The sequence below is a fragment of the Solea solea genome, chromosome 9 (genome assembly GCF_958295425.1).
Source record: "Solea solea chromosome 9, fSolSol10.1, whole genome shotgun sequence".
Taxonomy (NCBI): domain Eukaryota; kingdom Metazoa; phylum Chordata; class Actinopteri; order Pleuronectiformes; family Soleidae; genus Solea; species Solea solea.
The window spans coordinates 26,740,822-26,753,499 of record NC_081142.1 but is presented as its reverse complement, the minus strand read 5'-3'; the positions used below and the strand labels follow the sequence as shown (position 1 = coordinate 26,753,499).

The window sequence follows — 12,678 nt, the reverse complement described above, 5'->3', positions numbered from 1 at the left end:
TCTCCCTGCAGACACTCTGCCTCCCGCCTGTCTATTCTGCCATCAGAGATGAGGCAGGAGCTGGTAATACAGCTGACTTCAGCAGATCGTCCCATCCCAGTCTGTTATTTGAAGCTTTCAGTGGTAAAGTGTTAGACATAGTAAGATACAGTGATGCAATTATTCCCTAATTATAGGGCCAAGAGTCATAGTGAAGAGACCAAAAAAAAACTGAGGCAGATTCTTAGTATCTATCTATCTATCTATCTATCATCTATCTATCCATCTATCTATACTATTAATAATTGGTGTAAGAACTCTGTTCCAATGTCTATCATATCTCTATAATCACGTGAAAATTGCATTTAGATTTGCGCCTCTTTTTATTTATGTATTTATTTATTTACCCCCTAAATGGCACTGTTTTAGTTATATTCTATTGGTTTTGTATAATGTTTTCTTTCTTGTATTTTTTTTTACCCCGTACACCTGGTGCTGTATGCTAACAAATGTCCCAATGAGGACAATACAGTATATATCTATCTATCTTAAATCAACATGGAATATAAATCAGGAAAAATTGTTGATGATTCACCATGGAATTCTATTATTTGAATTTATATCCTTTGGCTTAGGTTTAGACAAAACAACTCTTGGGCTTCAGCCATTTTGACACTATTTTAATCAAGCAAAATGAAAATAACTATTGTTATTAACTTAACTTAACTTAACTTAACGAAAAAATTACTTGTCTTTAAATTTTACTATTTAAATTTTGCCTGGAGGCCAAATAATTACAATCAGTTATATAGGGTTTTAAAATCAAACAATGGATTCACAAAGACTTGATGTGTATAAACAGGAATTTCTCAGGTAAATGAGCACAATATGATATTAATGTGAAATTAACATGAGATCTTGCCGACATTTGGTCATAACGACATATTGTGTGCATATCAAATAATAACCATCCTGAACAAAGTCATAAATGTCAGCTTGAGGCAGGGATTGAGTCAAGTACACCTTTAAACTTTTATTTTAGTTTGTAGCAGTCTGTACAAAATGCAAATGCTAATTTCTAACGGTGTTTGTGATTTGTGTCTTTTATGAGGTGATGTAGGAATAAAAATGCAAAAGTAAACTTACCATAGCCATAATTCCTCACATTATGTCATCAATAATGAAAGCTACTAATGGTTCAATTTAAAAAATATGGCAATGAATTTAGTTGTTACTAACTGATCAACTGTGCAAAGCCTAACATAAGCCTAGCATCATTTCTGCTCATTAAAACCGTCAGAAAAGCAACAACATATCATAGAAACTACTATGACAACACAATGAGACTGTTTTGTATTTATGTTCAGGTTGTTTATGTATTATTTTGAGACTTTGTTCATTGAAATGTCCTTTCTTTGGATTTACAGAGGTGACACAAATGTACCAAACTATGCAGCAGTGTTAAAAAAAATCACATAGTTCATCTTTGGGCTGTGGTGTGGGAGGGTTTATGCTTTAAAAATATTCAATTTCCAGTATGAAAAGAATGTCAACTAGTGAGATAAAGAGCCTATGTATTAATACATCATACAAACACACTTCAAAAAACCTGACCTATCACTTTAAAAATGTTGCACTTGTTGAGGTTTTCTGCTTTTCTCTCACGGGTCCAAACACATAACTTAATAATTGAGCTGGGTTTGGGTTTAGACAGTGACTAAACAGTTCAGCCTGCCATAGGAAAAATTCTTTCTCAGAGCTCAGACTGACAGTTTATCCCCATTTAGGTTCCTCAGCAGCTGCACAGCAGTAAAAATGTTTTCACACATTCCTGGAAGAAACTTGTGTGTCCAGCCTGAAAAAGGCTTTTCTGTACTCAAACTACAGAAAACACTGACGCACATGAACAAAGAATCCAGCATTCATCAGTGCAATTTAGTGTCTCCCCCTGTTTCCCACTGTATACGACTTCTAATGTGAGTTTTTGTCAATTTTCTGGCTCCACGATCCGTTTACTTTGGGGTAGATCTTCTCATAGAAGAAGTTCTGGCCCAGGACGTAAAGTTCTCCGTCTTCTTCCCGGACGGCGTGGGCTCGCACAAACTGGAACTGCTCGAGAGCAAATTCGTAAAACTCATTTTCGAGTTTCCAGATGTCGGACTGCTGCAGCTTGGCTATCGTCTCTTTGGTGGGAGGCTTCTTCTCAGTGGTCTTTCGCAGATGGGACTTCTTTCCTAGAGAGACACAAAACAGTTAAAGGCTTTTATTACAGTGGAAATGAAGCATCGATCTATGACTGTGATGCGTTTAGTTTTGATCTTGGGCAACATTAAGTAGAATAATCAACGGTTTGACTTTGTTGCCAGCAGGGGGCAGCTATATTTAATTACTGACAACACAAGTTACCAATAAAGAAGACAAAGAATACATTGGCAACCGTAGCTGAAAAAGCTACTGCATTTAGAGTAGTAGTACAGCTGCTGAAGTCAACCCTTGATGCAACGGCGTCTGGCAACAATAACCGCAAATACCAAACACAGATGCCACTGTGTCAGGCTACAGAACTGCTAACAGTAAACACTGATACCAGAGCGTTTGGCTACATTAGCTGCTTATGTCAAAGAGAAAGTCAAGACATCTTGGTACTACGAGTGCAAACTGAACTGTAAAAAACAAACCATTCAATACACAAGCCACGGTTCGGTTTGGAGGCGTAAACCGCAATTTATGGTACATTAAATGTGTGTCTGTATGGATTGGATCGCAACCGTGTTTCTACACGACTTATTCTTCCCCACGTTCATAAATGCACCACTAGCTGTCCAATTAACCGCCACAATAGGAATGATGCGTCACACAATGTTAGGGGCGCTGGAAACGAAAACAGAAGCCAAACAATACAGCGTTAGTGTGGGCAGAGAACATCGATTGGAGGAAGGAAACAAACGTTTAAGGCTGCACTGTCATCTATTAAATCAGCTGTGTGGCTCCACTAGCGTCAACTGTGGCAGCAGCAATGTCAAACACTGACGCAACTATGTCTGGCTACAGTGGCTGCTGCCGTTGGTGTCTGGAAAGCTACTGTAGCTGAGATTGGAACAGCACCCTGCGCAACCCTCATGTGGACGATAAAGTGGTAGAAGACGGATGGATGGATACTGGAAAGCAGAGAAATAGAGCCTTGCACCAATTATACTTGTCATTGGGGATGGAGTGGCTCAGTGGTTAAGACCGGTACCCTGTGTGCGAAAGACATCATGGTCGCAATGGTCGCAAGTTCGACTCCACCCCTGGCTGATTGTTCTCAATTGTAAGTCGCTTTGGATAAAAGCGTCTGCTAAATGACATGACAATGTAATTACACTAGCCACCAGGACTACCACAGAGCAAGAGGCAGAAAAGGGCCCGAAATGTACCCAATTTGTGTAGCTCAGTAGCTCCCTTGAAGAATGGCGGCAGCGTTGCTTCCAGGATCATGATAAAGTCCTCCAGCTCCTGTTCCAGAGCCCACTGACTGTCTGTGTTCCCACACAGAAGAATGAAAAAACTAATAAACAAATGAACGTATAATACTGCTGGGACACCTGGGATTAGTCCAGCTGCCTGTTTGTCATCAAGCATATGCACATGAAAGTCAATGATTTGACTGTTAGTGATGTGCAACTAATGTTTAATTCATCATGATTAGTTTCACTGAATTATCGGCTGGAAATCTTTCATTTCCCAGAGCAATACTGCCATTGTAATTGTTTCCTGTTTCATTTCTGTGAGCAATTACCTAGATTGAGAAATTTATACAAATTGATATTTGTGTAAGTTTCTCATCATAATTTGCAAATGAAGACGAGGTGCACTCTCCTTTTATGCACTACAACACAAAAGACAGTCAGTCAGATCCTCCTGATGACACACACTCGTCAAAGGTCTGAAAGACAAAAGCAAACGTGGGCTTTTAAAAACCACACACACACACACACACACACACACACACGCAGCCATCATACAACATTTGAAAAGACCTCCTGACCTTCTACAGACTCGTCAGAAAGAAAAAACATTACAGTGATAAATGGAGGACACAAGCTAAACCGTCGAAACATGAAAGCATCAGAAATGCAGAACAAATGTGGTTTATTTTTCAACATAGACTTCACTTTGGTCTAGTGGTGTCAAACTGGGCCACCAGTTAACATCATGTTATACTGAAAACATGACCCACGACCTCCTCTTTCATGTAAGCACACGTAAACACGTGAGGCTGAGGCACAGCTGCCATTTAAGTGATAGAACAGGGGTTTCAACTCATTTTCACTGAGGGAATATGGCAACCATTATATCAGCATAATGGTTGCCCTCAAAGGGCCAGATGTAACTGGAAGACAGAATAAATGTAACCTAATATAATGTCAAATAAAGGCAACTACTCCGTAACATATTGCTAAATAACTTTCTGTATTTATTACTTATTCAAGTAACAAATATTATGCATTATAGATGTAAAAATGTCTTTGCTTTGCTCTGTTACTATAACTGTTATAGTAACAGTAATGCAGTTTTGCTTACGGACTTCTCCACCACTTCATGAATGTCCCGTCCCGTTGTGGTCCCATGCATGGCAGCTACATCCAGGAGCTCTTCTGTGACAGAGAGGTCCGACTTCACGCCTCTAATAAAACAGGGCAGCTGTTGTCTGTGCTTTGATCAACAGCTAATGAAAAAGCTGTGGAACTGCGTGACTTCAGCAGTGTTGACAGGTTTCCTGCTAGCTCCTTCACCCGGTCCACGACGCTGTTTCTTGACAAACTAACATTTTTAAAAGTCTGTATCTGGTCGGGGCAGACCTGCTCACACACCTTCAGCGTGCACTGCCTCAGAAAAAGACTTTGAAGCACGGCCGATTTCTTTCATCGTTTTTGGTTGTGGCTTTTGTGAACACATTCTGCCCATCACTTCGCGGGTAACACAATCGCCATGCATTGTGGAAAATGTGGTTTACGGTCAACGCACGCCTTAAACAGGCACAGAATTTTAAGACCAATTAAACACTCGCGGGCCACATAAAATGACGTGGTGGGCCACATCTGACCTGCGGGCCTTGAGTTTAACACGTGATACAATATAGACACAATATAATACAAAACTTTTAATAGTAATAGGACATTTGGTTGTAATTATCCCATCATTAGACGTAAATTACATATAAATAAGCTTGTTTGGTGGGTGTTGTAATTACAGTTGTCCACATTATTGTTTCCTAAATGTTTAATTTATAATGATTTCTAATTTTAGATATTATTCGAGCACAAGGTGTGTAGAACCCTATTGAAACTGTAAGAGTTATTCTTATTAATATGGTTGGTAAATAAAATTGGCAACTATTTAAATGGAATAAAAAGGTGTGTCCTGACAAGGCAGGCTAGTACTATGTTTCTGCACTGATATGGTGAATTAAGGTCACATGACCTGGAAGCTATTGAGCTAAAATGCTAACATTTACATAAAAAAAATTGGTAAAAACATTGGCAACTATTTCAATGGAATAAAAAGAGGTGTGTCCTGACTAGACAGTCTAGTACTATGTTTCTGCACTGATTGGGTGTCTTTGGTGTCAAAGAATGACATCACGATCTGTCTGTGACCAGAGCAGGACACACTCACACTTAGCTGAACATCACTAAAAACTATTGTGAAGCTTGATGTACAAACACGTCCGAGTGACCTCCCTTCACACGAAAAATATTTGAAAAATATTTCAAACATGCAAATTATTCACACAAAAAACCTGTCCGGTGTGCAAAGGTCTTTAAAACGGGGGATTTGGGGATTTCTAAGAGCACCAACTACACAATGATCACTTAGATCATTAGAATATACACCTGAGTATTTGTGTGGCATATTCAATGATTTGTGTGAGATTAAAAAAATCTAACTGGTAAAGTTTGATTGTACACTTGCATCATTAAGTGTTAAGTGCATTTGGTGTTTTCTTTTCTGTTTGGTTGTGTTGAGTTTCTGTTGCACTCACGCCAGCAAACTGAATCCCATCCAGTCCATGAAATCCAATCCGTTTTGTCTCAAGTGTGTGGACAGAGAGACCTGTTAGACCTGAGAAGCAAGAGTGAGACGTAAACTAGCCAATGTGACATTTAAGAGAGTAGTGAAGGGAACACAACTGTTGTCAGGGGTGAAACAGAGAAAGTAGAACAGTAGCCAATCAGCAGACAGCTTCCTAACTTGCTGGATCTGGTGAGCTCTGGTTAGGCAGCGCCTGTGTGCAATGTCCTGGATGGGGGGGGAGTGGAGTCCCAATGATCTTCTCTGCTGTCCTCACCACACTCTGCAGTGACTTCCAGTCCGAGGCCTTGCAGCTCCCAGACCCGACGGAGAGGCCACTGGTCAGCAGGCTCTCGATGGTCCCTCTGTAGAAGGTGGAGAGGATGGGAGGGGGGAGACACACCCTTCTCATCCGTCACAGGAAGTGCAGGCGCTGCTGGGCTTTCTTCACCACGACCTCCACCATTGTGTCATTGATGAGGAGTGGTGTGTGGCTGGGTCGGGATCTTCTGAAGTCGACGATGATCTCATCTCTTTTGGGGGAAGGTTTGACGGATCATGTTGAGTCTGAAGTAAATGAGTCTTTTAATACTGTAGCACATTTCAACACTGTAGTAAAAATCCCACAGTTATTGTGAAATAATCCCACAGCAGATAAAGTGAAACACCTCAGTTGGTAAATTGAAACCAAAGCATGTTTAGATGATTCGTCCATTTTGCTCATGGATGAAGATAAATTGGTTCTTTGTAGGTTTGTCAAGCACAGCCTGGACATCACAACCACGATGGGTCTTAATTATGGAGCAAATCTGTGTTTAAACCTTGTTTCTACAACAGCACATTTTTAACACTGACAATTATACCACAGCACACTGTAAAAATATTACAAAACCAAACGTCTGTCACGAGGGGGTTTCTGAGCACAAATGCAGACAGAGAGGACGTAGTGAAAGTTACACAGTTTATTGTGCACTCAGAAAAAACAAACTTAAATGTTACTATCTCAACTAAAAGAGTTTGAACAAAAGCAAGCAAGGCTTGACGAGTCAGTGTCTCAACTAAAAGTGTGTGAGCGTTCAACAAACAAAACTTAAAGAGTCAATATCTCCATCAAAGGAGTTCCAGGAAATTAAAGGACGCAATAGTTCACAAAACATCGCAGCAGGTGAATTCATTCAGGCTTGATTGCTACTTGCTTGAATCCTGGATGTGCAGAATGTCTCCATCTGGTGGCAGAGCTAGGGTGGAGCCTCAGGTCTGACATCATCAGTCACCTGACCCAAACCTGAGTCTGTTTACAGGATGCAAACATTTTGTAGAGCTCCCCCTCTTGAATGTTTCAACCTGTCTTAATTATTTTTGACCACAGCACATTTTGACACTGGAAAGGTTCCACAGCACATCACCATAGCCAATGTTCTGTAAATAAACAGCACAGTTAGAAAATTGAAATCAAAGCCTGTTTTTAATTTGTGTGTCCATTTCACACATTTTTTTGACAAAGGTTTATTCAATTCCATTTGTTTTTCTTTGTCAAGGTAAAAACTTGAAAAAAATAAGAGACTCACATGGTAAAAAAAACCAAAAACAAACATGTTGGTCTTGATTCTGGACTAGTTACCGAGTAGTTCTTCTACATCTTCTTCTACGGTTGAAAGTACGTCACCGGATGTGCCCGGACTAGGAGGCGCTGCCATAGATATATATATAAAAGCTGATGGTCCATAACATGTCGTGGTACATGGACTTTTTAAATAACCATAACTTGCTCAATTTTCAAACGTTTTGGTTTGTTCAGGGATGTAGTTATTATGACACTACATATTTATGAATAAATATAACCACGGGCTTCAAATAACATTAAACAGAACAGAAAGGTGCAAGGTATGTATATGTATATGTATTTATATGGGCTACTAAAACTCAGGATACAGAATGGCATGAGATATACTGTATGTATACTTTTATAATAGGAATATTACTAATATAATCCAATAATTTGAATTATTCCATGTTTAGTTTAAACAAGTAATAATTATTAAATAAATTATTTTATTATATTTGTAACAAAATGTTTAATTAAATATTAGTTTAAATGTCATAAATCAAAGTGTTAAAGTTTGATTGTACACTTAAGTGTTATTTAAGTGTGTTTGGTGTTTGTTTGGTTGTGATGAGTTTGTCACTTCAGTGTTTGAAATCCTTTATTATCCTTTATCCTTTATTTATGAAATCCTGTTTAAAATCACTGATTTTCTCTATGAGGTTTGGTGTGGGAGTGAGTGGTTTAGAGAATGATAGTTTATGGTCTGTCTGACATGGATTTTCATTTGTAAAGAATCAGCTGTTCAAAAAAAAGACACTTTCAGGTGAAGTAACAAAGTGTTTATTTAAAAAATAACATGTACGTGATGTTTTCATCCAGTCATCGTCATCAACAGTAACATGAAATGTTTAATGAAAACAACGTTGAATATTTGACAATTGAATACATTGGAAAAGACGAACTCTGGTGACAGGATCAACGTTGTCTTTACTTGTGAAGAGTGATGATGGTGAAGGCGGTGATGATGGCGGTGATGATGATGATGAGGTTGTTGAAGGCACAGATCTGGGTCGCAGTGTGAGTCGTCAGTAGGGCTCGTTGAAAGGATAGTGAGGATGACCTGCATCCCTGGGAACAAGCTTCCCCTCCACCTGAAACATCCAGCGTTAGTTTTTGTTCATTCAAAAAAACACCTCAAAAAAGTTTATTTTGAAAGGAAAAAACATTTAGTCAATTTGTAAATAAATGATCTCATTACTTCAGATAAAGGGAGATGAAATTTGTTATTGAATTATTCACTTTTTAAGGGGAAAATGATCATACTAATTCAGGAAAAAATAATCACTAATAATAAATACAAGAATATCTCGTTATTTCCCCTGTGTGGGACTAATAAAGGATTATCTTATTTTACCTTAATTCAGAGTTTAATAATTTGGAGAAATTGAGATTATATAAAATTTTCTTTACAAGAATATCTTGTTAAATCATAAGAACAGACTACTTTTGTGTTTAAGGGAAAAAATACGTTAATAATTCAGGAAAACTGCACCATTTATGAAAGAAACTTGAGATAAAATTAAATTTTATGTTTTAAAACCATCTCGCTAATACAAAAATATGTATTTTTGTGAAAGGAAAGAAAATGTTTACCTCAATAATTAATAGACTATGTGACGACAAATGATCTTGTTAAAGCAGAAAAACTGAGATGAAATACATTTTTTTAGTGTGGATTAATACCATTATTCTTAGGAAAATGATCTTGTTGATGAATGTTTTTAATTATTTTTGACAGTTGCTATATATTTAAATGATGAGACAAACAGAAAAGTCTCACCTCGATCATCGGGACGATGTAACGCCAGCCTTTGTTCAGCGCTGTGATACTTTTCATTTCCTCTGCGTCGAGAGTGAAGTCAAACACCTGTGAACGACAGAGAAAATCATGTCAGTATCCCATGTTCCTCTTTACAATGTGACTGTGTGAACTTTGACCTCACCTGAATGTTTTCTGTGATGCGTGACTCTGTCACGCTCTTAGGGATCGACACGACTCCTCGCTGCGTCTGCCACCTACACACACACACACACACACACACACGCACAAACACACAGGTTATTTGGTTTGAGACCCCTGCACTAGATTGTGTCTCTTAGCGCCCCCTACCTGTTTAGCTTTTATTTTTCCCTAATTTCAGTTACTTTTATCCAAACCTGATTAATGATCGTGTTTTCTGAGAGTTTTGTCTAATTTCTATTTGTATGAAAAGTGCGACATAAATTAAGTCTAATCGATTCATATTTTGGTTCAGAAAATATGTATATATATATATATATATATATATATATATATATAGATATACATACATACATACATACATACATATACATATATACATATATGTATATACACATATATACATATATACACATATACACATACATATACACATACATATATACACATACATATATATATATATACACACACACATACATATATACATATATACGTGTGTGTGTGTGTGTTTGTCAAACTCTGGAAATAATGATGAAAAATCACAGAAAGTGGTTTTAATTATTAAAAATGTCAATAATATAATAAATATAAATGTAATTTATAAAGAGGTGATTATTTGTTGCAGTACTAGTCTCGAAATAATCAATACATGTTGATTTTCTTTAATAAATCTGTTTTGAAACTTGTTGGAAATACTATTTTTCCACTTAAAAACTACATCATTGTTTCATTAACAGACATTTGTCTTTCTAAGTTTCTGTCCACTATTTTCTCCATGAAATGAAAAACATCAGAAAATGTTGATTAGTGTTTGTCAAACCTGGAAATGATGCACGTCTTGTTTTTGTCCACAAACACAAACGATTCAAATGATTTCTTTGTTTTTATGGAGCAAAGAAACCAGAAAATATTCACATTTAAGAAGCTGAAAAATCACGCAAACTGGTTTTAATTATTAAAAAAAAAAAAAACACTCAAACCAATTAATCTATAATCAAAATATAATAATTTATAAATTAATCAATTTAGTCATTGATTAATCGTTGCAGTCCAACATAATTTGGAATTATTTTGAATGAATATTACAGGTAAGAGGTCATGATATCTCATCATCTGTCAGAAGAATCTCCATATTGTGCGACTGTCGTGTCCATTTTGTTTTAGTAATAATTGTTTGCTCAGTGTAGAGTGAACTGACCTGAGAATGATCTGAGCTGGACTCTTGCTGTACTTCTCTGCGAGCGAGGCGATCACAGGCTCCTGCAGCAGAACCGGTTCTTCCGGATGTTTCCAGGCGCGGTCAGGAGAACCCAGAGGGCTGTAGGCCGTCAGCACCAGGCCTAGGTCCCGACAGTGGGCCAGCAGCTCCACCTGGGCCAGGTACGGGTGACCCTCCACCTGCAGGACGGTGGGTTTGATGCTGGCAACGGACAGGACGTCCTCAATCTGCCGACTGTTGAAGTTGGACAGACCGATGGAGCGGACGAGACCCTTCTCCACCAGCTTCTCCATGGCAGCCCAGGTCAGTTTGTAGTCTATGTCGTCATACAACATGGAGCCGTCCTCCTTTCTGGGGAAAGGGACGTCTCCTCGTCTGGAGGAAACCAAAAACACAACAACCACTCACTCTCCCACACCAAACTCCACAGAGAGAATCAATGATTTTAGCTCGTAAATCTCGGCGAAGGATTTCAAACACAGTGCTCACAGCGCCCTCTGTGTCTAAAAATTGCAAAAAACACAGAGGAACACATACGTTAATAAATATGCCTGCTTAAATTTACTCTCATTTTAGATTATTTTAGCTGCTTCATTTTGCCTTTTTGTGTCACTTTCTAAACCACTCACTCTCCCACACCAAGGTTTTTAGCTGTGGGGACACAGGAGCTGCTGCTCCTCTGCTGCCTCGTGTGGTCACTTTGTGTCACTGAGGTTAACCTGAACAAAGGATTTCATACACTGAAGTGACAAAAAAAGACATTTGAACTTAGTGATGGAGGCAGCAGTGTGTGTGTGTGTGTGTGTGATGTTAAAATCACTGATTTTCTCTGTGGACTTTGGTGAGGGAGAGTGAGTAGTTTACAAACGTCAGTTTTCTTGTAGGAAAAGTCTGTGAGATGAACGTATGTTAAAAATGTTGTAGACTTAAACTGATGTTGATTTTTATTAGTGAAGTCTAATAAAGACTCAAATCTGTGTTTCTTTGTGTCCGTCTGGTTCTCTTGTTATTATCTTGTTATATCAAGAAAACCTAAAGCGTGGTTTTCTCAGGATAACAAGTTAATCATGTCATTATTAGACCTTGGGTCAAGTTGAGCTCACTGGAAGCCGTGGGGCCAGTGGATGAGGTAGAGGTCCAGATACTCCAGCTTGAGGTCCTTCAGTGTCTTCAGCAGGGCCGGCTCCACGTCCTCCGGGTGGTGCCGTGTGTTCCACAGCTTGGACGTGATGAACACGTCCTCTCGCCTCAGTGACTGCAGCACAGACAAGTCACATGGAGTTTAAACACAGGAGAGGGAAGCATTGTTTTTACACGTGGTTTTAAACCTGTGCAAAATATCAATAATGTGTGAAGAGGAGACTGGATTTGCAGCTCCATTCAGAACAGTGTTTTATTTAGGGCTGAAACAATTACTCGATTCATCCATTACTAAATTTATCATCAACTATTTCGAGAATCGATTAATCGGCTTCAGTGTTTTGGTTTTTTTAATAATTAAAACCAGTTTCTGTGATTTTTCAGCTTCTTAAATGTGAATATTTACTTCATATTTCTATATATAACAAAGAAATCATTAAAACTGAATCATTTTGTGAACATCATCATTTCCAGGTTGGACAAACACTGATCAACATTTTATGAACCTAACAATTACTCGATTAATTGAGAAAATAATTGACAGATTCATCGATTATGGAAATCATTTTTCGTTTCAGCCCTAGTTTTAATTAATATTTACAATCTGAATTTGTATTCATTTTGTAATCATTTATTTTTGCTTATTCTATGCCTACATTTTCCCAGTTGTATTTTAATGTAAAAGCACAGGTTATAGACAGAGAGATCGACCTTGTC

General features: G+C 38.1%; 2 protein-coding genes across 4 annotated transcripts in view; both read right to left on the bottom strand.

Annotated features, from left to right (window-relative positions):
* Positions 1 to 1,359: 1,359 nt before the first annotated feature.
* Positions 1,360 to 4,682, bottom strand: LOC131466030 (heparan sulfate 2-O-sulfotransferase 1-like). Of its 2 annotated transcripts, XM_058639077.1 has the most exons (3): positions 4,543 to 4,682; positions 3,396 to 3,904; positions 1,360 to 2,213 (listed from the first exon to the last, which is right to left on the bottom strand). In XM_058639077.1, the coding sequence occupies exons 2-3, from the start codon at positions 3,598 to 3,600 to the stop codon at positions 1,951 to 1,953; spliced, it is 468 nt and encodes a 155-aa protein (XP_058495060.1). In that variant the 5' UTR covers positions 3,601 to 3,904; positions 4,543 to 4,682; the 3' UTR covers positions 1,360 to 1,950. The 2 variants fall into 2 exon arrangements, with proteins under 2 accessions (XP_058495060.1, XP_058495061.1); XM_058639078.1 differs by lacking the exon at positions 4,543 to 4,682 and having other exon boundaries at positions 3,396 to 3,933.
* A 3,721-nt stretch (positions 4,683 to 8,403) lies between these two features.
* Positions 8,404 to 12,678, bottom strand: part of akr1a1b (aldo-keto reductase family 1, member A1b (aldehyde reductase)) — a 6,718-nt gene continuing 2,443 nt past the window's right edge. The window contains exons 3-8 of one of the 2 annotated variants that reach the window (XM_058637391.1): positions 12,673 to 12,678; positions 11,925 to 12,076; positions 10,801 to 11,196; positions 9,583 to 9,655; positions 9,420 to 9,506; positions 8,404 to 8,730 (exon numbers count right to left, since the gene is read on the bottom strand). The exon at positions 12,673 to 12,678 is cut by the window's right edge and continues 114 nt beyond it. In XM_058637391.1, the coding sequence (XP_058493374.1) occupies positions 8,665 to 8,730; positions 9,420 to 9,506; positions 9,583 to 9,655; positions 10,801 to 11,196; positions 11,925 to 12,076; positions 12,673 to 12,678 (780 nt within the window). In that variant the 3' untranslated portion in view covers positions 8,404 to 8,664. Of the gene's footprint in view, positions 8,731 to 9,419; positions 9,507 to 9,582; positions 9,656 to 10,800; positions 11,197 to 11,903; positions 12,077 to 12,672 lie in introns of those variants that run through there. The other variant, XM_058637392.1, reaches the window with a different exon arrangement.

Coding starts and splice junctions, on each gene's coding strand:
- LOC131466030 (XM_058639077.1), bottom strand. CDS start 3,600: ATGCTTGATGACAAACAGGCAGCTGGACTAATCCCAGGTGTCCCAGCA. Junction 2,214..3,395: donor TACTGAGCTACACAAATTGG/GTACATTTCGGG, acceptor GTGTCTCTCTAG/GAAAGAAGTCCCATCTGCGA.